Here is a 26,428-nt window from a genome sequence, read left to right as displayed (position 1 = left end):
CATGCAAGCATGAGCAGAAGCTTTCTCAGTTTATGTTTCATTGTAGTAGATGAAATGAAAACGTCATCCAGGCTGTATATATATATATATTTTCCCTCAAATATGATTTAACCAATCACGTCTAGGATATGTCCCGCTCAAATATTTAGCGTTTCAAACTTTGATCTGGTAACCTATTACAAATAATTAATGAGCTGTCAAATCTATTTTTGCGATCCCATAAACCCGTAATTGAAAGCTACATATTAGCTCTTCTTCGGTGGTACATCAACTTCCGTTTCTGATACCGTACGGAAAAGCACCGCACAAGTTGGAAAATTTCAACTCATGCGACACACCTGCCGTACCGCAACCAAATCTGGCCGAGTACGGTAGATTAGACGCAGCGGTGCGGATTGCTTTCTATTGAAATGAATGGACTTCCGCCGGAACGCATAAAGATTGCCGTGTCTGGTGTGAACGAAGCTTTAGAGTAGGCTATGCAATGCACACTGATCTAATGCGTTAATCTCTACATGTTATTTCGACTTTTTTTTTCTCGACTTTTAATCTCGCATTATAATGACTTTAATGTCGAGATGGTTTTATTATTTATTATTGTTTGGCACTAATCCTTGTCCGTACAATATATTGCCTTAATGCACCCACTGAAATAAGTGAAACATTGAATAAACACTTCCTCATGTTAATAACCAGCATTATTTTCTGTCAGTTCAAATGCTTTCAAATATAATTCACTGACTAGAAATCAAAGCCACAATCCATATTAACAACCCATACAAGTCCTTTCATTTTCAGATTCTTCTTTCTAAATAGTTTTAAGATAGAGACATAAACCCGCTGACACGTGCTTAAAATGCAGTGCAATCCTATCTGACGCTTAACCAAACCTAAGTCCGTAATTTCCCCTGCTTACTTGGACAAGCAAAACAACACCGAAACCGTAAACAACCAGGTGAAGGTCTACTGGAGAAAGATGACGCATGGCGCTTACCTGTAAAGCACTTCAGCCTGCGCGCTTTGCGTAGAGTGTGACGATAGGCTGTGGGATAGGAAGACGGAAACAAAGGCAATACCGCCCAACATTTCCATACAAATGTATTGTATATATTATTAAGTACGGTCATACGTAGGCTTAAGGTCGAAGAGCTACATTCATCGGAGGGGAGTAGCAAGACAGCTTGTGTAAAGGTGAGTTGCCTACTGGAGCTATTACATTATTTTGTATACTGTCGACTGACATCTTCAGATAAGAAAGCAGAAGTCAGATGTTTGAGGGAGAACTGACAAAACGTTGGTGTAGCCGACATTTAGTTGGCGACAAACTAACTTAAGTTGTAAAAATGTGAATTTCAATTAAACATTTACATAATGTATTGCACTCCAGGCTATATAAAGTAAAACTGGACAATCAACATTTCTTAGCTACATGCACTTTTTAAAATGTAATGTATATAATGTACACGACGATTCTTAAAGCATAAAATTACTGTATTTTAAAATTGTATCCAACATTTAAAACAAACCCTAAAGGCCCTTAGAACTGTGCCCATAAAACTCTTTATTAGCTTTTTTATAGACCATGGATCCATTGGTCTGCTAGTACATTTGATTACATTCTTTTGTTAGTAACAGTTGCACTAAATTGCTTTGTTATATAGTTCTTACTGCTGCCACTATAACCAAACCAACCAGAACAACAAATCAAAAGACCATGTAGTTGAAAGCCATAATCGTGAATTAAGAAAATTTGCTACATGTAGACATAATGACATTATCATCATCTATTATAGGTTCTTATCATGGAGGATACTGTGAAGAAGGAGCCCAAAAATGCCCAGGTGCTCTCTCTTGGCCGCAAGGACACCCGTCGCCTCCTCGATGTGTATGTGAGGCGCAGCATCAGTTTAAATGATGGGACATGTGAGGACCAAATAAAGAAAAACAAGCCTCGGAAGTGGGTGACGCTGTCTATGAAACACAGGACAGTCTCCCGGCCAATGAGTGACACCTCACTCACCTTAGGTCCCAGCACACCTCACAAGGACTCTCCCAGCAGCACTCAGCCTGACAGGAAAGTACCAAATGTGGCTCCAAGAACAATCTCTGGGCCTGTGGCCATTACGGAAATTGAGACTTTTACTGAAACTGAGAATAAGTCAAAGGAGCACAAGAAGAGGAGCAAAAGATCCTATTTATGGAAAAACTTTCTGGGTTTCTTCTCGAAGAAGGGGAGTGACAAAAAAGATGAGCAGGACTCACGGACAGAGAAACATGGACAGTCACAAGGAACTGAGAAAAAGAAATCCATAAAGCTGAGGAACTCCACAAAGAAACTATCCATAATAAAGAGCAAGATTGACAGAGTGTCTGTGAGGAGGAGATCACAGGCTCGGGACAGGACCAACACTGACATAACTGGGGTTGAATGTAGGTGTCAGAGTGCATTTTATCCCAAAGCTATTATCACATCCGTTACTGTATGTAGCCTTACTGTTGTCCTGTTCAATCCAAGGACTGTGTGGATTTGCTATATCAGAAATTGGGCCTAGTTGGAAGTTAGTTATTAGATAACTATTGCCAAAGTCTCTTTAAGTTAACAATCATTGTTATTTATTTTTTATAGCTGTTTTGAGCGTGGTACCTACTGACTCATACTATGAGAAAGTGTCTGAAGAACTGGAGAAGATTGTCCATGAGGTGAAAGAGATAGGCACACCTCTTCCAGATGGTAAATATGTTTAAATAATCTTCTTGTGTTGAATGTAGGCATCAGAGGGCATTTTACTCCAAACCTATTAACACACACATTTCTGTATGTGGTCTTGCCATTTTCCTCTATATAATCATAAGACTGTGTGGATTTGCCAGCCTCTCAGTTATCATTATTATAGGGATCTAGTTGGAAGGGAGTTATTACGAAAAAGGCTCTGTAAAGTGAACAATCATTGTTATATTTTACAGCCGTTTTGTGCGTGGAACCGACAGATTCATACTATGAGAAAGTGTCTGAAGAGCTGGAAAAAATTGTGCATGAAGTGAAAGAGAAACCCACACCTGTTACAGAAGGTAAATATATTTAAACAACCTTCTTATGTGTACACACGTCTATTGTGGGGTGTCAGATAGCAGAGAATTGGGCCAGTCTTTTCCAGTTCTAATCCCCCAACTGACAAGAAAAAACTAAATGTTATGTCCTTCATCAAAGCACTTCTATTCATAATAAAAAATACACCATCAATGGCAAAATACACATTTCTTGAAACTGTAAATGTAAAGTACTATAACACATCTGTTAAAATTGTCTACCATAGAAAGAATATTGACACTTTTTATTCGTCCATTCAGAGGAAGTCATCAAAAGGATCATTGTTCTCATTAAGCAGCATGGGGATGAAATTGATTCCAAGGTTTGTCTTTTCAAACTACAAGTAAATGTCATTCGAAGTCTTTGACATAGTGAAATGTTCACATTGAGGATAGATTGCTATAGGCTGGGTCCCAGTCTGTTTTGATAACATTCCTCTCCATGTACTGTGTCTAATGCCAAGCTTCTTTGAAGAATGACACAGAATCTATTTAGAAAAAAATGTAATAATGGTAATCTTAATGTTAATTCTAACACTGTGAGTCTAGGTATTTGTCATTTTATTTTTGCCATTTTCACAGCAGGAATGTTCGTCTAGTTGTTTGTGATGGCACAAAAGACCTGGGTTTTGATGAATAAATAAGGTGTAGTTTAGTGACAAGGCTTTACCCCTAAAATGGTTTTGCTTCAAGTTGTGTATATAGGTCTTTTATATGCTGGGCTATTAATGAAAATTTTCGTTAGCCACATTTTAAGTAGCCTACATAGACAAATGTAAGGCTTGTCCCATATTTATAAAATCTGTTCTGATGAATTGCAATATATGGTTTATTGTAATGGTTCATTTTGAATTACATTTATTTTGACAGTAAGCCTTTTGATTTGGATTAAATCTTCTGTAATATTTTCCCATTGCAGAAGGTATCAGAAAGTTAATTTCTGAAACACATTGCAAAATTCAAGAGATTCATGAGCAGATGTTGTAGCAAGACCCTATTTTACATCATCTGAAGGTTTATGTTGTGCCTGCCGTTGATTAAGATACATGCTCTTGAATACAAGAGCTCCGTTTTGGCTCCGTTTTTTTATTAGTGTTTATTTTGTAATTTTAACTAACATATTTTTACATTGTAGTCACATTTGAATAATAATTGAGTTATTGTCAGACTCACAAAAAGTGAGCCATTATAGTCACATTTAATTAAAATAAAATCTACCTACTCATTAATCTAGCCTACAGAACACTGACTTCAGGGAATAACTCCCACCACTTGTCAAATAAGGGTTGAGTTAGCTATGGGCAGGTAAATCTGTTGCTTTAACCAGTCAGTTTAGTTGGTAGCCAATGAGTATGGAGGCACAAAAACCTTGTTGAGTAGAGTTAGTCAAGACCAAAATGGAAAATAGTTTTTTTTCTGAATATATTTAGTCAGTTATTGTCATGTCAACTGCCACTGAAAAAAAGGTTTTTGACGGAAATTTATGCCACTATATTTGTTGACTAAATTATCACTGGAATACAGGTTAGTTGAAATGTTTAGGTTTATAAATGGACAAAACGTAAAAAACTAAATGTCGACCTGAATAAATTATATTCAATTGCTTTAGTAGTAGATATAGGATGCCTGTCAGAAAAAAAGACAACAACTTTAATTTTATAAAAGGTTAATGTCATGCTCATTATGTCATTATATTGCATTACCACTAAGACCAAGTTATCTCCATTAGAAAATTGGCAAGTTTTTAACAAGACAGCTCAAATACTTTAAACCCATCCTTCACTAGGGTTGGACAAAAAGCCGAGCACTGGCTGTTAAAGACCAAATTGCCATCATATGTGTTTTTGACTATGGAGTCAGCCAAAACCGGTAGTCAATACACTGCAAGGAGTGGAATGTTTGCACAAAACAGGTCCGGATTTCAGCTTAAATACATTTTTGGGATAAAATTGTATTAAATGCCTTGGTCACTCAATACACTATGTCCTGTCTCTGTAGCTGAAGGAGAGCCCCAGCTTAAGTTCATTTTTCCAGAAGCTGTCCTACAACACGTTCATGCAATTGGCTGATACTTATGTGGAGACCAAGACACCGATAGTCCCGAAGCACCAGACACCGCACTGTGCCGACAATGCTCCGGAGCTGGTCAAGCTTGCCTTCACAATGGACTTCACAGCCAGGATGGCCTGTCTGTCCCGACATTCCACAAGCCACATCATGGGCTTAGGCCACCGCTACTTAGAGGACCGCTTCACCCAAACCCAACCAACCACACCAGAGACAGTCTGTTCCAATGTATTTAATTAAGTTCCAGTTCAAACCTGTTTTGCACTGCGACTACAACATTCCGTACACCAACAATACAACCTGAATGCTTTCACCAGGAGATTCAAGGAAGGCCAAATACATTTCAAATTGACATGTACTGTATATAGCTTCGGAGGTTAATGCTGACCGGAAGTTGCGAAACCATGACGATCCTAATCATTGATGCACAGTGCGAATGAGATCTACCTACTGCAGCAGGAACTCTCTGGTGTAACATGTTACATGAAATAAACTAATTTAGATCATGTTAAAATTAAACCAAGAAGCCCAAAGGGAACATCCCTTACAGCAGGCTTAATAGCAGTAAATGCATAAGATTTAGGAGTTAGTATGTACTAGACCTACAACAACACGTCTGTACCCATTTAAGGGCTCTGTAAGTACTTACCTGAATTAATAATAGTAAGTACTACGTCTGCTAACTGTATTGACTCTAACTGCTTACACTTATACCAGCTACTAGGTGGAGTTAATTTTGACTGTTCCAATACAGTAGTGTTTCCTAATCCTGGGTTCCCAGCAGTACATACTTAATTCAAGCAAGACAACAACAACCAGAAAAACCTGAGGTTAATTGGTGTGTGGTGACAGGGTTATGAGATGTACACAGTGCACAAGTAATTGTGCAATTAAATGAAGTTTGTAGAATACTAGTCATCAGTTTCAGCAGTGTTTAACTTTTTATATTTCCAATGGATGAATATATATATATTGATATAGATGTGTAAAATGATCTGTTTACTTATGTATTCATATAATTGTGTTTATCATTTTTATATTTATCATAAAATGTGTTTTTAATCAAATATTCAAATTGGTTTAGTGATATTTTCTCAACTAAGTGTTGAATTTATTGAACGACCTGCCACCTGGGACTAGGCACAAAATATTTCCATGGCTATTTATGGTTATTTATTTAAAAAGGGGTACAGCAAACAACCAACCTGAGTCATGATGAGAAACACTATGAGGCAAGGCAACATGTGTTATTACAAGATAATATTTAATGAACAAAGCATTTATCCAAAAATTTAAAGTTGTAAGCAGAGAACATATGCATGGCATAAAAGGCCCTAAATCCAAAGTGTAAGGTAGAGAAAGGTAGAGAGGCGAGAAAGAGACAGAGAGGAGATTCTAGTTACTACAACTAGTACAGGAACTCATAGTTATAACCATCTGGTAACTATTTGAATTGAATCTTGGTTGTCTGACTAAGAACTGGTCAGAAAACCCATCAGACATGCAACTTATGCATGTGATATCACACATCATGGATGGAATGGGGGATGACCAGTTCCCGTGCTAACACAAAAGAAATCCTTGGATACAGTGTTGATATCAGACAAGAGGTTCACTCCACCCTCTGAAGTTCTTTGAGAAAGAAGTGGCAGAGCGAGGAGTCAAACAAAGTACTTCTATTGAAACAATATCCCTGATAAAACAATAACTCCATGTCAAAAGGCTGGCTTAAAGGAGTATTTGACACTTTTTCAACTTGATGTTAGATAGCCTCAACCTAAAAAACTCTATGAGCCAAGAGAAACAACTCAGTTATTCACCTTCCTTTAAACAGCCAGTACAGATGTCAGAAAACATTAGCCATTAGCTAAAAACCCATGGAGTAAGTATATTGTATAACCATTTTTTATATTATAAATGTAAAAACTTCAATATAAATCACATTTGGTTTAATGTCATTTAACATAATTTTGCATTCAATCTAAAAGTATTTGTATTTTCCAAACAAATTGTTTGATGAAGATCTTGTTAGACACTGATAATGGTAAACTATTGGCTCAAACTTGATGAACAAGTCACACTGTCCAAAACACAAACATTTTCTGATAGTTCAGGTCCAAGTCATCATTAGTCGGTCTTCTGAAATACCTGGAAGTCTGCTGAATGAGGGAGTTTTTGCTTCACCATGTGACCTGACAATGAAGAACTGGACCGTAATAATCACTTGTGATCACCGTGCTTCCTGGAATGACTTCATGAGAGAAGCAGCAAGATATATTTTGCGCTTATTTCCTGATTAGTTGACCTCACAGATATTCAAAGCAGGTACCTCATATTTCAAGTAAAAACATTTTTTATTGCATACAGGTTATATCTTTCCATCTCGGTTGTGTAACAGTTACTGGGAATTGAAAATTGGAAACGTAGTACAGTACCTTGCCATTGCCTTGCAAAGTAGAGGGCCACAACGTAACGGCTGTAGAAAACATTGTGTAATAGTGTGCCTGCCATAGCCTGCCTGTGAGAGTAATTATGGAAAATGATTCAGAAGAGAAAACAGGAATGCCTTGACAGATCACGCAAGCAACCCAACCCAGGGCAAAGAGAATAACGTTCAAATTATGCATTTAGACACACCTTGAAATCTTGGGCCAGTAGCTTGTTGAAAAGCAACAACAGTCACATGTTCACCTTATAGTAATGGCCAAGCTGCTTGAAAAACTCACTACTTTTAAAAAGTGACCTTTCTTAGATTAACCAACACCAATCACACTACCACTAAGAAAGAGGTTCAGATGGGCAGCATGTCTTATGTGTGGAGGGAGATCCACTGAACTGTCTCTTTCAGTAGGCTGCAATGTAATTTGCAACCTGATCTGTTTTGCAAGTTAGGACTTCTCCGGTGAAAGTTGAGCTCCACGATAATGGAACAGTTGTTCCAGCAATATTCAAATTCAACAGTTAGCCATGATGATTTGCATCACTACACAATATATTGGAACTCAACTTGATGCCACTGACAAAAACAATAGATGTTTGTGTGAGACATGATTACCAGAGAACAAAGTTGCTTATGCATTATTTACTTTGAGGTAAGAGTTTAAGAAAATGGTGTGATATTTTGCCACAGCCACATTCTTATTGGACCTGGTGTATCCAACCCAGCACCCTAGGGTTGGAACATGTAATCACAAGGCAGGAGAGTTTGAAATAAACTATTTTCCTCAGTAAAGTCTTGGAAAGAGTTTCCTACTCATGTATTCTGGATAGATTTAGGAATGCTGCAGACATTTTGGATAGGGCCATTACAGGAAATGATGCATTTATCCACAAGGTGTCACCATTGTCATGAAACAAACGTGTCCCCTCTATTGTTGCTTGCCAAAGCATAATCAATTGAGAAAACATTCAGATTCAAGTTAATCAACATTGACTATATGTGGCAAACCAAACAATTTGCTCCTAACTGAGGTTTTTGTTTGACATTACATCTGAGTCTGTTATGTAACCATCCAGGAACCAGGTATTCAATTTCCCCACTATTTGCTGCCACTTCTGATAGCAAACAATTTACTCAGTGTTGGTAGAATTACAGACATAACAGTTTGACTGTAAAGTCATAGTGTAAATGAAGCCTTAAAAAGCATTCAGGACTTCCAGACTTCAGATTTTAATACGTGTCCTTATAGACAAATAGCTCCTGAGTCTACACAGAACTTTGCATAAGGTTCGAATTGTCTTTGTAAGTGAAATGTGATACACAAAATAAACTTGCTTTCCCTAAGTCACTCATGCCTATACAGGTGCATCTAAAAAACTAATTAGAATATTGTGGAAAAGTTCATTCCAAAAATTGACACATTCATATATTCTAGATTCATTACACGAAGACTTTTTTGTTTCAGTTTTGAGAATTACAGTATCTCAAAATATTAGAATAAAAAATGTACAATACAGAAATGTTGACCTGAGAAGCGTTGACAGTTGTCCAGAAGACACTCAGTGACCCCCCCCTCCCCGAGGAGGGTAAGCCACAGAAGGTCATTGCTGAAAGGGTTGGCTGTTTGCAGAGCACTGTATCAAAGCATATTCATGGAAAGTTGACTGGAAGGAAAAAGTGGGGTAGGAAAAGTTGCACAAGCCACAGGATGACCGCAGACTTGAGAAGATTGTCAATCAAAGCTGATTCAAGAACTTGGGGGAGCTTCACAAGGAGTGGACTGAGGCTGAAATCAGTGTATCAAGAGCCACACACAAACATGTCCAGGAAATGGGCTACAAGTGTTGCATTCGGTGTCAAGCCCAGTACCGTGCACAGACCTTCTGAGGGGCATGTTCTGAGTGGCGTGAGTAAAAGACACGGAAGACGCATGCCCCGCGGCACATCACCAAGGCAGACGGCCACATGTCAACTGGAAAGGGCACTAGATAGCAAAGGGGCATTTGCTCTGCACAGGTTGAGCCTTACCTGTGCACGTGCCTGGTCAAGCCACTCCGGAAACAAGAGACCATGTCAGAATCGTCTTACCTGGGCGAATGAGAAAAATAACTGGACCATTGCTCAGAGGTCCAAAGTCCTCTCTTCAGGTGACAGTAAATGTAGCATTTAATTTGGAAATCAAGGTCCCAGAGTCTGGAGGAAGAGTGTAAAGGCACACAATCAAAGTCCAATTTGAAGTTTCCAGTTAGCGATGATATGGGTGCCATGCCATCTGCTGGTGTTGGTCCACTGTGTTTTATGAAGTCCAGAGTTAATACAGCGGTCTACCTGGAGATTATAGCGCACGTCAGGCTTCCATCTGCTGACAAGCTTTATGGAGATTCTGATTTCCTTTTCCTGCAGGACATGGCACCTGCACACCACACCAAAATGACTGGTAACTGGTTTGCTGCCCATGGTTTTATTGTGCTTGATTAGGCAGCCAACTCGCCTGACCTGAACCTCATAGAGAATCTATAAAATAATGTCATAGAGGAAAAGATACAGTCAACAACACAGATGAGCTGAAGACCGCTACCAACGTAACCTGGGCTTCCAGAACACTGCAGCAGTGCCACAGGCTCATTGGCCCTCATTTATCATTCTTGCGTAGAAACGGGCGTATATGTTGCCGTAAGATTTTGCTTACACTCCTCTCACCGCCTGATTTATGAATCTGTGCGTACCTTTAAAATCCAGGTGTACGCAAAACCTGCCCTTGATAAATGCCGCGGCTGAAAACGATCGTCATTAGAATAACACGCCCCTATATATTCAAGTCTCAGCTCCCCCCACGCCCTCATTTTACGCCATGGACACACGGAAGACGGCAAAAAAGAGAAACTTCTCTGACGTGGAGATTGAGTTGATCACCAGGGAGGTAGAAAGAAATAAAATTGTTTCATTTGGCAGTTTAAAAAGCGGAATAAAAGATGTAATGTGGAGTACCATTCATTCACATTAATAATTGCATGACAATTTGTAATATTCGTCTTATTATTTCATGATATTTATTATTAATGACGTTTATTGTTATTTAGAAGAAGAATGTCGTTATTATTATTATTTCTATTATTATTTAAAAGAAGAAGAATGTCATTTTTATTATTTTGTCAGTCTGAATTATATTTTGGTCATTAAAAGCCTTTTATTACTGAACCCAGTCCGTGCGCAACTGCCGGGCCTAACCCTGAAACGTCATGTAAAGCGCACAGGCTCGCATCTGAAGGAATACATATAAATCAAATGCTTTGGTAAAGTCACATAAATTAAACCTTGAAGTACATGTTGCACAAAAATAAACACTGAAGTTTGTAATTATGTTGTTGTTTTTTTTTTACAGTGGGTCATAATATATCATATCTTTTAGTTTGTCAGTGCGGTAGGATTTTTTTTCCTGCGCATTTCCGCACTAACTCAAAACGTGCGTACACCACCTCCTGAGCTGGCGTAGGATTTGAGAGTGCCGTACGCCAACGTCCATATTGATAAATCTCAAAGTCACCGTGGTTTTGGGTGTACGCTGGAAATTTGGTGTACGCACTTTTGATAAATGAGGGCCATTGCCTCCAAACCACACCACATTAACGCAGTAATTTGTGCAAAAGGAGCCCCAACCAAGTATTGAGTGCATAAATGAACATGGAAATCCTTGCAGGTGTTGAGTTAATTAGCTGATTAGAGCACTCTTTTATAATGCAGAAATGTATTCTGAAGTACTAGATTTGATTTCCATGAGCTTTAAGAAATTGAAACAAAAAAGTCTGGAAATGTTTCACTGTGTAATGAATCTAGAATGTGGTGTCACTTGGATTTGAATAACAAAGATTCCACAATATTCATTCATTTTTTGAGATGCACCTGTAATGTTAACATACATGGACACCATAAATGGTCATTATCAATTGCTGGCATTTCAATTAGCTAATAAGTCTTTAATTCATACTCGCACTAGTAAATTTAGCAGGTGTTGTGGGACGAGCAGTTACCATAAGAACGGTAGATTGCTCTACCATTTATAGTTCATAAATCACACTTGATGAGCATACATCTCTCCCCATGCTTGAAGGTCTTTCCTGAGAAACCTGGGCCCTTCCTCAGAATCAGGGTCAGTGTATTGCCATTGTAACATTTAGTGTTACTCTAATAGTACATTATTCAAGTAATGATAAAGAGAGGGACAAAAAAACAGATTTGTTTAACTACTTTAATGTCTTCATTCCCCCCCCCAAACACCCCTCAGGGTAGAATTTAATCAAAGAGACCGAATCCCATATCGTCGTCAGATCCTTCTTCAGATTCCTCTTTCTTTTCCTCCTTCTTCTCTTCGGCTGAAGAGACAAAAATGTTTAGCTCCAATGCAATGTGTTCTTATCAGCGTTTAAACAGGCAGTCGAATTGTGACCATCATGACTTTGGCCCAACCCCATCAGCTGACACTTCGAGCCGAACACATTGGTAAGCCCCCATAAAAAAACATATTCCATGCAATGAAAAGATGAGAAAAGAGGATACACTGAAAGGTATAGCTTACCAGCAGCAGGAGCAGCACCGGCTGCAGAAGCAGCAGGAGCAGCTACAGCACCACCCGATGGCACGGAGGCCAACTTGGAGAGGCCTGCAAAGGGCAAAATCAACAATTTACAAGCAATATCAAACAATGAATGACAGTTTAAAGATTTGTATACAATCTGAAATAGTTAACTGTAGTGTTTTTATGGTGGCGTTTTTTTTTTTTGGTGGAATGGGGAAATTAAATCCAATCCACAATGATCCTGTCCTCTGCTTTGTAATGGATTTTAGACCATAGTTTAATTTCATTCCGCATTCATATACATGTGGGAGATGTACTAAACCAGTGGCGAAGTTGTAAACAGCAACTGGAAGCACTAATTTGACTTGACCTTTCAAAATGATACCTGCCTTGTTGGATTTATTGGCTAAACATGCCTTTAGGGTTACCTTTCTCCCTCTATTGAGATCACCATGTGGGAGCTAATGACCAGTTGCAGAGCTAGTAAAGTAGATGTTTACCCATTCATATGGGATACAGTCACACTACAAATGGACAAGGGCACCACAACACTGGCTCATTCAGTGGCAGTGCGACTAATTGGAGTGCATGGGTGTAAAACAGTAGGTTACTCCCCAAACCCAGCTGCTGTGTTGAGCTGTTACCCAAACCAGCACAACACAGGGTGCACTTGCCAATTAATTGACGACACTAGCTTTCTCTCATATATGTTTGTTGAGATATATACCAATGCCATGTTCGCATGTAGGCTCAAACACCATCACAAGGTGGTCATAATATAAATAATTATCCGTAGCTGTAATAAAACACATGCACCCTACAATGATTTACAAGAGAACCCTCCGATGATGGTTCATAAACCATACCACACACGGTTAGTGTAAATTCAAGGACATAAGCAAAATGACTCACCGGAGTTCATGACATCATTGATGTTTTTTCCACTCAATTCATTGACAACCTTTGAAGAAAAACACCAGTTCTTGTTATTACCAGTTAGTGTCAAATGACCATCATACGGCAGCATCCAAGTAAATCAATCCAACCCCGTCCCAAAGAAAATACACCTATACCACCACACCTTGTCCAGGCGCTCAGATTCAGCCTCAATTCCAACACTCCCCAGAATGTTCTTGATGTCTTTGGAAGAGGGGCTGGTGTTTCCACCAAGCACAGCCAGGAGGTAAGCGGCCACGTAACGCATTCTGCAAAAGACAGAAATTACTACCTATATATGGGCCTGTGAAATGCATTCTGTGGAAATCATTTTGGTCCATGTGATGAGGAAACTAATTGGCAAAGACTATCAATGATCAATGACTTCAAGTTTTCAAACAGTGGGCATGAGTCAGTTAAAGTCTGAGTCATTCATGGTTATTTAGACAGGGAGGCTGACAGACTACAATACTCATAGCGTAGGGCTGATTTTTGTAGATTACTTAAATACCTGGACTAATTTTTTGAATTAAGGGCTAGCGAAGATGTCTATTTTAAGTTAGCGAGTGGCACCAAGATATTCTCCCACATACACAACAGCATGGTTATTAAAATGTACATCTTCAATGTCAGTGCCTACAAATTAACTTAATATGGGAGAAAATGTACCTCAAGGGTTGAGAAATGTTGCCTAACCATCTATGGCAATGGCACAAACATAAACACTGCAAACGCCATTGCATTAAATGAGCAGTTAATAGAATAGTTCGACACAGGCTGCACCTTCAAATTGGTAATAAGTGTAAAATAGAAAACACTGAACTTTAACTAGATTTTTATTCAGCTTAACAGCACATTATGCGGGCTATGATCTACATTTTTATGTGAGATTATCTACTGTGTTTACTCCCAAGTTTGAAAATCACCGTAACATTTGTCAAAGAAATCGCAATTCAATATTTTATCCAAATCATCCATCAGGTATCCGGTTATACATTAAAGGTGGGCTTTGACTATGGTTGGTGCAATATGTTACACCAACCATAGCACATGTAACAAGAGGGAGCTGTAAGGTGGATGGGGACATTTGAGGTTACTAGACAGAGGCAAGACATTTTTTGGCCTATAGGCATAATGTACCTCAATGTTTATGGCGCACTTGCAGTAGTTAATGGCTCATTTTATTCATATTTGTTAAATGCAGACAATTTCGCCTTCGTTGTGCACGTACCCGTTCTATATTGAAATGTATAAAGGCTTAAGGACAAACTTTCTCCCAAACATTTTTACATCTTGAAAAGGACCACACGAGGCAATCTTTCTGAATATGAAAAGCATAGACGTTATTCCGCAGAATGTTAGAGAAGTAAAAATGTTCGCCCCTCCAAAAGCCGCGCCTGCGCATATTGCGTTTTAATAAGATGTAAGCACGTGGACACGAGTTGCTAACGTTACACAAATACAAAGTAATGGGCGTAGAAACATCGTTATTATAGTATCAAATGTTGATAAAAACGTTAAACAATGCAACAGGTTCATACCAATTCATATTAATTTAGTTATCTACCTGGTAGTTTCGCGCTAAATACGAGAAAGCCACCGTCTCAATGTAATAGCTACAAAGCTAGGAACAGCACGCGCATTTTTTTGCCAATGTTGTAATTTTTTGTTTTATATAGGGCTTTATAGCTACATAATGAACATCACAACATATTAACAGCAATACCGCAAACGCTGAAACAGATGTGATGGGGGAAAATACATTAATAGATAAACTTACTTTTAAGTCTGAAGAGACACGAAACGTCGGTCACGCTGAATTTTTCGGAAAGGAAGAAAAGCAGTCACCGGAAGATAGAATAGTACTCAGTGCTTTGATATAATTGGTCCACCATCACGTGTGGTTAGAAATCTGACAAATAAAAAACCGATACGTTTGAATATATTATCACTAGTCCCGCCTCTTGCTTTTGGGTTCACAGGGTCTCGTGTGGTCGTCTGTCGTCATAAGTGAGGTACAACAGAGATACTTTTGATGAAGACAGGCAAGATGAACTCGCATTGTGTTTGATTTCATTAAGATGCCAACGTGTTGTACGTTGCATTATGGGAAAAAGGTGCGCCATTAGCACGATATACGCCACGGCATTAATATTATTAATATTTTCGAAAATCAGCTATTTGTAATATAACATTGTTACCTGGTAACATTACGGACTTCTGAAGAACGCAAGCTTTAAAGAAGCAAAAGAGACCTCTGGCTCTCTAGTATCTCTGGTAATGCATTTAGAGATCTTCTGTGGATTTTTACAACGTTGGGCATACAACGATATTGGTGCATTACCGCCACCTACTGTAAAGGAGTGTGGGCCAGCTTCAGGGAGGACCCTTTTATAGATCGAACCGGCAAATACGTTTTCAATGGCCCGCGCTGTGTATTTTAGGTGAATATGTGCCACAATTAAGACATAAAATCACTTTCACCATCCATGTAAAGTTCTAGCCACTAATAATAATTAACAGATGTCACTGACAGCTCTCCAGAGGAATGGAAAAGTTAACTGTTAATTTAACACATTCTCCAAGACAAAAAGTTAACTGTGTCAACCAATCTTCCAGCATCTTGACTCACAGAAGCAATTATACAGATAGATTGTCGGTTACCTACTGGGCATTACGGCCTGTTGTAAAACTATTCAGTATTCAAGCAGTTATCTATTAAAGTACAATTGCAAATGCATCAACTTACTATATCATTAATTTGAGATTATCATCCACATAATGTAATCAAGTCTCAAGGTTTATTGTAAAAGTTAATAAACAAATACATTATTTATTTGTAGTTATGGTTTACATACATTGGTTAACAAGATCCATGTTACTGGTTTCCTATTATTACCCAGTGAAGGTTTGTACTGAGTCCAACTTAAGTAAATCTTTCAATTGACAAATTCATTAGGCCCTAATCTTTGGCTTTCACATGGCTAATATTTATATACATGTCTTGGTTAGTTAAATAAAAAATAAATATATATAGGCTCGTTTGAGATCACCATTTGCCTAACGCAGCATGACATGTCCTTTGCATAAAGTGGATAAAGCCAGTTGCATCTTGTCCCATTCTCAAATGGCTATGCAAGTAGCTGGATGTTAGCTGGAGCTGGAACCAGAGCATCCAAAACATGCCATGGGTGACAACAATCTGTGCATTCAAAAAGTCATCAATAAAATGTAATTATGTTTGCTGTCTGCCACAATAATGGAGCACTTAGTTCCCAACTCTGACCTCAGCAAAACTTTCACCCACATCTCCATCTGCCCTGTATAGTTTAAACTGGAATTTATTCTAAACAACATACTAGTAGATACTGAAAGTGAGCATTTCTCCAATGAAGTTGCAACATCAAACTGTAATAAGGTTAAGACCCTGGTGAGGACAACGACCATGCAGATGAGCATACCTGAGATGGTCTGACAGCATGTACAGAAATTATTTGGTTGTGCAAACCCACAGTTTTGGTGTCTGGTCTCAGATGATCCCCGCAGGCAAAAAGACCAGAGGTCCTGGACTAGTATTAGGTTGCCAAGATAAGCATTTGATAAACAAGATATGTTGTTGCCTGCAGACAGCATTCCAATTTCAAATTTTCTCAAAACAAAAAAACATTTGACAGAATTGCACATTTTAGGGTGTCGTTTTACTCTTCTCTGTGTAATGATCATGTTTAAGCAGCTTCTTGATATGCCCCACCTGTCAGGTGGAAGTATTATCTTGGAAAAGGAGAAATGCTTATTACCAGTGATGTACAGAATTTGCAAGAAATAAGCTTTTGGCATCAATTTCACACCTAAACTAATTAGAAAAACACATTAAAAATAATCCAAAAGTTCAAAAAATACAAAATAATTAATTCAAAATAAATATTCTAGATGAACTTATATTTTGAATGAGTTTTGTTTTAGTTTTTTTTTCTTTTGTTTTGCATTCTTTAGACATGAGGGGGCGAGACGTGGGTGGAAGTGGAAGATATTGCTCCTTGATTGGTTTACTCGTTTGAGGGATTTTCTTCCTAACCAATTAAAGAGCAGTTTTTTTTTTATTGGTTAGTTTAGGCAGGAAATTGACACCAAACATAGAGCTGTAATCAACAATCTTGCTTAAGTTGTAATTTGATTTGCTAGCAAAAGCACTGAGTCATCATCTGTCGATTCATTGGAAAACATTGATTCTAAAAACACTTTAGTGTTTGTCCTGTACAGATGGTCCTTTGAGTGTTTCTGCAATTCATACATTTTATAACCTACCAAAAACTACCAAAACCATCTCTTTCATTCCATAATTGTTTCTCTGTGACTTGTATTCCATAGACAATTTCACAAAATAAAAATGACATGCCGAACCCAATGAAGGACTGCAGTTGTAGGCTTCAAGACAGAATTGACATTTTCCAATGTACTGATTGATAGTGACTCAATCAATTGTCCACAACTATCTTGAATCCCATATGCACACAGCCTACCCTAATGTGGGGAAGCAGCAAGACAGGACTAGCATGAAGTATTGTTCTACTTTTTCACTTTTATTTTGGGACATTAAGACTTACTTTAGAAGATGAACATGACAAAACAACATGTTTTTATACCTAAAGTGTTCCATGTTAATGACCATAGAACTGGTTCCAATGCAAGTGCCAATGCCATTTAACAAACCTTGAGGAAGCTTTGTTTCATAGAATGGTGTATGTTCCACAACACATTTGCCAACGTATCCTCTAGTCATTTCAATCTTTTTACCCACAGTCAGTGTTTTCTAGCATTGCTTGCAGACAGGAGACTTCCAAGACTCCTTTGCATCTCTTAAGGGCATGATAAATCTACTACAGCAACTAGGCTGGAGTGGGAGTCATTTTCAACCCAGGATTCACATGCTGCACCAGCCCATATAGGGAGGGGGGGTTGGAGGTATAATGCACTAGTGAAAAATACACACCTTTCTGGTCACTTAACAATAATATTACAAATGCTGCCAGACAATTAAAAGATCTATTCTGATTAATCTCAATCTTCTGTAGTTAATCAACATTAAATGTAAGAATGTGTTCAAATTATGCCCTTAATACACACTTTTCTGTTTAACAATAAGTGCATTGTTAATTTGTATTTAATTGTAATCTAAGGACAGGGATCGACATGGAATTAAATAAATGCAAGTTGACACAGCCCTTAAATTTCAGTCCATAACTTACCACAATAACTGGCAGCAACTATACGTAGCCCATGTAAATCTAGATAAAAGGTTGCTGGCCTATGATTCCATAGTTCTCCTATCTTATTGTTCACATGATTAAAGTACCGAGTACAACAACTGCAACGTTAGACTACTGTATAAAACACATATCAGCTCTTAACGCTGAATCAAACCTAAGATTTTTTTATGGAATTGTACGTTCATGTTTAGACTGAAACGTGGTTAGAATGCGGTTCAGGTGTGGACTTATAAACATTAGCTTGATTAATGGATGGTTAGCCACAACCAATAGGCCTACTTGTCTATTAAATTATTCCTAATAAAACAGGCTACTTGAATAGGCAATGGGATAAAGTAGTCAAGGTTTCTAGAGATGTTCATCTAAAAAAAAAAAAAAGGGGGAGATCTATAATTTATGCAGAGCACGCAAATTCCACAATTAGAATATACTTCGGTGGAAACACAACTGGCAACAACATTAGGCTGTTTAGCTTAGATTAGCAAAAACAATAAATAATGACAAGCAAGGATTAACTGGTGGACTCACCCAACACATCGTCTCGGGAACAGAAGGTGAAGGGTCTGAGGCACGGTTGGCCTTTTCGTTAAATGCTTTTTGTGGGAAGATTGAGTTGCGGGACGCAAAAAGAGATATTCCAATTTCAACCCATCTATTCAACTAACAGATGTGTAGCCCACTAACACATTTTTACGCAGGATTCATACACTTGAGCCAGGTAAACATTATAGCCCAGCATTCACGACACAAATGACTACTCTTCGATAATAAACTGAAAAGAATACCTGTGAAGTGCTCGAGTTGAAGTCAACCGCCAGTAAAGTTACCGATAAACAATAATTTGTTGAGTACTGCAATACTGACAGCACCCGCGAAGAGGGTATATCTGCACACCGCAAGTCGGGGGCATAACTTAATATGGGGGTTCCTTAATATTAAGTTACGCCCATTGAATGTTTCCATTGGTGTCGTGTTTTCGATTAAGTGTATGCGTTTATGAAGGAAGTATTACTGGGTCAATCCCGAAGATTTTGGTAAGTGCTTCCAATTGACAACCGCTAGCTATATATTTAGGGATAGTTAACGATCGCTAAGATCGCTTATCTACTAAAATCTTTGAATCTGAGATTCGAATAGCTTTCCAGAGACAGACAACTCGACAACCCTTATAGTTACGTTAAAATATAGCTAGCTACCCGACGAGGTATGCTACTTATTATTTCTGCCATGATGTGGCACATTTACACGGCCCGGGGTTTGACAGGTGGCTTAAGCCAAGTCTAGTCAATTAGGGTACGTTATAACTAGCCAAAGATGTGATGCACCTGTCACTCTATTCAAGCAGGCAAGTTCCATTTATTTTGTAGCTTAATATACACTATGTTGTCATTATTTAGAAATGTAAACAAAATAATAATTTGTCATGGCCATCGTCTATGCAGTGGTGTAAAAAATAGTATTTGGCTGTGTTCACCAGTTTTGTGAAGTTGCTAAGGATGAGATAAATAACTAACCAGTGACCTTAATTGATTATTTACACACTTCCTTCTAATTTTATTGATCACTGGTTAGTTTTGAACCCCCGAAATTGTTTACAATTAAACCAAGAGATTTTTGTGTTTAGCAACAAAAATAAAAGAACAAGGATTAGTAAAGAGCTGGATTCTCAGGCCCTTAAAACCAGGGATCAAGTGCGTAATCTTGGTGTTCTGATAGACTCAGACCTCACATTTAACAGTCATACCAAAACGGTCACCAAAACAGCATTCTATCAACTAAAGTATAGCCAGAATCAAAGGCTTGGTGCCCCAGAAAGACCAAGAGAAGCTCATCTAAGCGTTTATCTCTAGTAGGGTTGACTACTGTAATGGCATATTAACTGGACTCACCAAAAAGACTGTAAAACAGCTGCAGCTCTTTCAGAATGCTGCTGCTAGAATGTTAACCAGGACCAAGAGAAAAGAGCACATCACTCCGGTTCTTAAATCTTTGCATTGGCTTCCAGTCAGTTACAGAATAGATTTTAAAGTGGTGCTTTTAGTTTATAAATTTCTGAAAGGTTTAGCACTTATGCTGTACACAAATGGAATAAACTACAAGAAGATCAGAGACAAATTAATTATTTAAAAATCATACAATGTGATTTTCTGGATTTTAGGCCTCTACATGCTTTGTAAATAGGAAAACCTGCAAAATCGGTAGTGTATCAAATACTTGTTCTCCCGACTATATATATATAAATATATATATATATATATATATATATATATATATATATATATATATATATATATTTATATTTATTAATTTTTTTCTTTGTAATGCACATTGAATTGCTTCGATGTATGATATGATTTTGCTATATAAATAAACTTGCTTGCTTTACCTGGTTACTTAGATCTTAACCAGATACTTCCCTAAAGTGGTGAACACAGCCGAACCAATACAATTTGATGAGACAAAGAGATAAGGCACATCATTTATTTAGCAAGAGTAAACTGGACAGTGTTTTGTAAATGTTCACCTGGCCATACAACATGATAGGATGAACCAAAAGCCTACAGAATCTGGGCAAAGCTGAATACACAGTACATAAAGAAACAGTTTAGTTTTGACAGTGTTGGAATGTAATGTTTTCAATATTTAATTGGGTAATTAAATGTTTAATTGTCTAACTGGCATATCAACTAATTTTGTATTTTTAGGTTATGCCATTAACTTTAAGATTTTGGGCTATATTAATTAACTTTCAATAATGTATGTTGTGCTCTTTTGGACCTGTTCTACTTGTAATTTATGCTATTGAATCAACTTTTAGGATAAGGGTTAAATTAGATTTAACACTTATATTCCTCCCAACAATGTTTTAAGTCCATAACCACGTCATTACTATATAATAAAAAATGTGTTTGTTCCAGGCACCCCTGGAAAAATGAATTGTTCTGTAAACAGATGTTGACCTGACCTCTATATGATGCAAATTAAAACTTGCAACAGGCTATAGAAAATTCCACACTTCCAGTTACCAATTTCAACTTTCTAGAAGATTGCTGTTAAATTGAACAGTGCAAGTAAGAGGAAAGAGAAACCATTACAGTGATTTGTATGAAAACTGGTCAGATCTACACGGCAGAACCCACAGGTCTCGGCAAAGGACCATCAGAACAGTTTAACTGTCACTGAAGTTGTTGTTCACAGGTCCACCGCACAATGTACCTTACACAGCATGTTCACATTTGTGTAATATGTTGAATCTATGGAAAATACATACATGGTAATACTGTATAAACTTGTGCAAAAGGGAGGCCTGTTTCACTTTGTAAAATGAACAGCTCAGATCAACTATATTTTAACTACAATAAGCAGCATTCTCAACCATCAACCTCCTAATGATGGCCTTCTACTGTATCACATATAACCAAGCAATGGCTACTCAAAGAAAAACTGACCATGGCAGGTATAGTGAGTATGACTGTGCATGTGTATGTATGCATGTGTCTGTATTATAACTGCACTCAGCAGCTTTCTAAACCACCAGTGTTTCATTCTTGACTGTAACCAAAACATTTACAACTTTTTTAGAGGCACTTCAGTCTTCAAATTAATATATTTGTAGTTGTATGTTATCAAACAATTTTAATCCTGAAACAAAATACAATTAAATGTAATTAGAAAATAACTAGACTAGAGTGCTTTTTCAACATGTAGTCAAAGCAAATGCACTTTTGTTTTCTATATCAGGGCTTGAACCGCTTGAACCTAGTGTTATATCTTGACAAATGATATTGAATTAAATCACATGGACTCTGAAATAAAGTTCTAACTTTAGTTTACTCTTCCTCCATTAGTACACTCAGCGTAATGACGTCATACCCATAAGTGACACCTAGCGGTGAAACGTGTGTCAAACCAGGATGTCCCCAAACTGACCAATGGCGAGCATCAGTGGGTGTAACTTAATATTCAGGAACACCCATTTAAACTGACCAATAGCGAACATCAGAGGGAGTTACTTAATATTCAATGCAATGTAACTGCGGTTATATGAGTGGAGCCCCCTAGAGGGCTTAGCTACTAGTGGTTTACCCCCGCCACGTAAGCGGCAGTCACAATTTCTTCAGCCAGCAGAAAAGCCAGGTGAGGCAGGGCAACAAGTCTAGGGGGCTCCGCTCCACTCATATAACCGGAGTTACATTCCTGGTAACTAACGTTATATATCATGGAGCTCCGCCCCCTAGAGGGCTTAGCTCCTAGTGGTTTACGGCGGAGCGAGCGAGCCAGGATATACTCCCTGCTGAACCCAACAGTAAGCAAGGGACCCGCTGGGTCAAGTACCAGACTATGCCTACAACCCAAATCCCACACAAACCCCGCAGCCCGCCAAAGGCAGAAAGGAACAAGTGAATACAAGGAATGCGTAAAAAACGTGTATAATAGACCATCTCAACCCTACAGAGTGAGTGAAGACACGACTGTAAAGGAAAGGACCAAAATACTAAACCAACAGGGGATTGAACCCGGTTCACAAAAATGATAGGCAGATGCAAACCTGCTAGATCACAGGGCTGTGAAATAGAGAATGCGCCCGACGCCACAAGGTGTGGGTGTGATCGCCATAAGTCGCAACAAAAGGCCGTGGGAAGACGGGAAATTGCTCACATAAAGCCCATACAAAAAACACGCAACGGCGCAGGACATAGAAAAAGCAACACAATGTGTTGGGCCGAGTCTAACGGGAATGATCCCGCTAGACCTCAACTCAATAGAAAACAAGAAGAAGCCCCTGATGGGAGGCGAACCCAGGCTGCGGTATTGAGAGACATCACTCATACCACTCCCCCAATGGGGCCATGCAAGTTCACATGCCCCAACCCGATAGGAGTCTGGGGCAAAATGACACACAGTAAAAGAAAGAAAGAGAACCCACCAATGTATGGGCTCTGACAACAATAATTTCACATTGCCAGTGTCAGTACTGAGAACCAAGTGAGTCAGAGACGGAGAAGAAACTAATAAAAGCCGACAGTGACGACCACGACGCCACGGTGCAAATCGTCTACCCTAACCCCCTGAAAAAAGGCAGAGGAGGCAGCGATCCCCCCGTGTGGAGTGGGCTCTGAGACCCTCGGGAGCCGTGCACCCTGAAGATTCGTAGGCATATACAATACAATCGCAAAGCCAGTGAGCCAGACGCTCGTCGTCTCGAAGACAATTTTCAGCCGTCCTGGAATGTAAACAGCTGAGAGAGAGCGCAGGTGTATGTGAGCCCAGGGACACAGGCGCATGGTCGACAGGTGGAGAGCAGGAGACCTGACTCCCTGCTGGCAATTCATGTAGGAGACCGTGGCCTGATTGTCTGAGCCCATCAGAACGTCGTGGCCTCTGATCAGGACCAGGAAGTGGGTTAACACCAGCAGAACGTTGTCCAACTCCAAAAGATTGATGTGATAAGAGCCCGAAGGCCACACTCCCACTATCGCCTGCTCCTGACATATGCCTCCCCACCCTTGCAGGGAGGCGTCCATGAACACCTGAACGAATGATATCACTTTCCCCATGGGGACACCCAGAAAGAGTTAGACATGGTCTCTCCAATAGGCCAGATCCCCCCCATAGGCTGGTCAGCAGGGATAGGAGTCGTTTTCGATGACGCAGAGGGAGAACCAAGCTTGAAGTCGTCACATATGCAGCAGTCCCAAGGGAACCATCGCATGCGCAGCTGCCACCGTGCCCAACAACGACATGATCGACTGAACTGATCGCACACAAGGTGGGCGACACAGGTTGAGGGAAAAGAGGATATTCTGAGCCCACGACGGTAGAAAGTGTGCAGCCAGCACAGGTTCCAAGGGAGGGACGGCACCACTAAAAGCGGACTGCCTAACCACCACCTTAGTGAAAGGACTCTTTAGGTTAGCAAACAGTTGTAATGTCAAAACTGTCAATTTATAACCAGAGCATGAAAGTGCCGTTAGACCATTCCTCCATACAAACTATTTCCACATTAATATCCTTACCTACACTTATTTAGATCTCCAGTAGATCTCCAGGAACAGAGTTGGCAGCCCTGTACTATGGTATTCCTATCAGAAACTATAAGACCACCACCATAGTAAGGTAGTATACTTTTTACTGACATTTCAATAGCAAATCAATAGCAAATGTGTCTATGTACAGTTGTGCTCAGAAGTTTGCATACCCTTGGAGAATTGGTAATATATGTACCATTTGTAAAGAAAACATGAGTGAGCAGGAAAAACATGTATTTTATTTCTTATGGGATTCAAATTCAACTGTAGGTCATAACAGAATGGCACAACCGTAAAACAAAACATGGCAACAAAGAAAGAAAATTAACTGACCCCTGTTCAAAAGTCTGCATACCCTTAGTTCTTAATAATGTGTATTGCCCCCTTTAGCATCAATTACAGTGTGTAGCCTTTTGTAATAGTTGTCTAATGAGGCCCTGAATTCTTGCAGGTGGTATAGCTGCCCATTCGTCTTGGCAAAATGCCTCCAGGTCATGCAAAATCTTTGGTCATATTGCATGAACTGCACGTTTGAGAACTTCCAAGAGTGGCTCGATTACATTAAGGTCAGGAGACTGTGATGGCCACTTCAGAACCTTCATCTTTTTCTGCTGTAACCACTGGAGGGTCAACTTGGCCTTGTGCTTAGGGTCATTGTCGTGCTGGAAAGTCTAAGAGTGTCCCATGTACAGCTTTCATGCAGAAGAATGCAAATTGTCGGCTAGTATTTTCTGATTACATGCTGCATTCATCTTGCCATCAATTATCTCAAGATTCACCATGCCTTTAGAGCTCACACACCCCCAAAACATCAGTGCGCCACCACCATGCTTCACAGTGGGGATGGTATTCTGTTCACTATAGGCCTTGTTGACCTTGTCTAAACACAGCGCTTTTGTTTGTGACCATAAAGCTCTATTTTGGTCATTTCACCAATCGCTAAACACCATTGAGGATTGTGTTAAACTGACTAACGTTTCTTATTAAGTTTACCTCCACCACAAATAGTATCTATGAACTGTTAGCTTTTGCCACTGTATCACGTCGGGTGCGGGAGTAAGGAACCAGGCACAGGCGGAATGCGGTCGTTTCAGCTTTAGTAAACAAAATATCAAGCGTGACCAAACAAAAGAAAGGGCTGACTTAGGCAGCAAAATTAATGTAAGCAACAGTTATAAGGAACTTACACATAACGGCAACACATAACGACGTCAAACACAACGATCCACAAATGCGGGGAGCAGAGGGGAAACATTTAAACACTTACAAATGATGTGATAGGGACCTGGTGTGCATGGTTAAAGACAAAACAAGTCTGGGATGTGTTCATAAGTGAAGGGATGTGAGAGTGCACGGAACGGTGGTGCTGCTGCTCACCGTACCGTGACACACTGGCCGTTTGAACAGCTTATTAGCTAGTAACAGGCTTACTAGTATCTACTAACTTCCTAGGAATAATCTTAAGTATTGAGCATTTGCTAGCAAGACTGGAGATGAACTTTTCCATGCCAGAAACAGTCGCAATATAACCGTATACAGTTTTAGTTTAGGCTCAATGTAACGTCACTATTGTAGCCTATGTTGTAGCCAGCAAATGTGTTTGTCTATCCTGACCCTAAACACATCGGATGCGTACTTCGAAAATCCACCAGAAAGAGTCGCACTATAATTGTAAACTGTCTTATTTCAGGCTTACTATAACATGGTCACTAGAGGTTTTAGCCAGCGAAGTTTTTGTCTATACTGAATCATTCATAATGCGTACTGCGCTTCACCTGCGTGGAGATACGAACTCGAGACCTATAGTTCACAGGTTTGCTTCTCTAACCACTACGCTATTTAACAAGGAGTAGTCAGTCAGTCAGTCACTCTGTCAGGCACTCAGTAAGAGACATTCGACGTTAGTAGATACTAGTAAGCCTATTACTGGCTAATAAGCTGTTAAAATGTCCAGTGGCAAAAGCAATAAATTTCATAGACACTAGGGTGGAGGTAAACTTAATAATAAATGCTTGTCAGTTTAACACAA

At 39.1% G+C, this 26,428-nt stretch overlaps 2 protein-coding genes across 2 annotated transcripts; one reads left to right on the top strand and one right to left on the bottom strand.

Moving 5' to 3' along the window:
* The first annotated feature begins 915 nt into the window (after window positions 1-915).
* On the top strand, window positions 916-6,143 carry LOC105008160. Its single transcript, XM_010867376.3, has 6 exons — window positions 916-1,191; window positions 1,794-2,430; window positions 2,627-2,731; window positions 2,965-3,069; window positions 3,349-3,410; window positions 5,086-6,143. The coding sequence occupies exons 2-6, from the start codon at window positions 1,803-1,805 to the stop codon at window positions 5,392-5,394; spliced, it is 1,209 nt and encodes a 402-aa protein (XP_010865678.1). The 5' UTR covers window positions 916-1,191; window positions 1,794-1,802; the 3' UTR covers window positions 5,395-6,143.
* A 5,679-nt stretch (window positions 6,144-11,822) lies between these two features.
* On the bottom strand, window positions 11,823-15,011 carry LOC105008159 (60S acidic ribosomal protein P2-like). The gene is made up of 5 exons (XM_010867375.4): window positions 14,884-15,011; window positions 13,249-13,372; window positions 13,080-13,128; window positions 12,168-12,251; window positions 11,823-11,964 (listed from the first exon to the last, which is right to left on the bottom strand). Exons 2-5 carry the CDS (start codon window positions 13,369-13,371, stop codon window positions 11,885-11,887), a joined length of 336 nt encoding a protein of 111 aa, XP_010865677.1. The 5' UTR covers window position 13,372; window positions 14,884-15,011; the 3' UTR covers window positions 11,823-11,884.
* Between the last annotated feature and the right edge of the window lie 11,417 nt (window positions 15,012-26,428).

This window comes from Esox lucius, chromosome 17 (genome assembly GCF_011004845.1).
Source record: "Esox lucius isolate fEsoLuc1 chromosome 17, fEsoLuc1.pri, whole genome shotgun sequence".
Taxonomy (NCBI): domain Eukaryota; kingdom Metazoa; phylum Chordata; class Actinopteri; order Esociformes; family Esocidae; genus Esox; species Esox lucius.
This window is presented reverse-complemented; position numbering and strand designations above follow the sequence as displayed.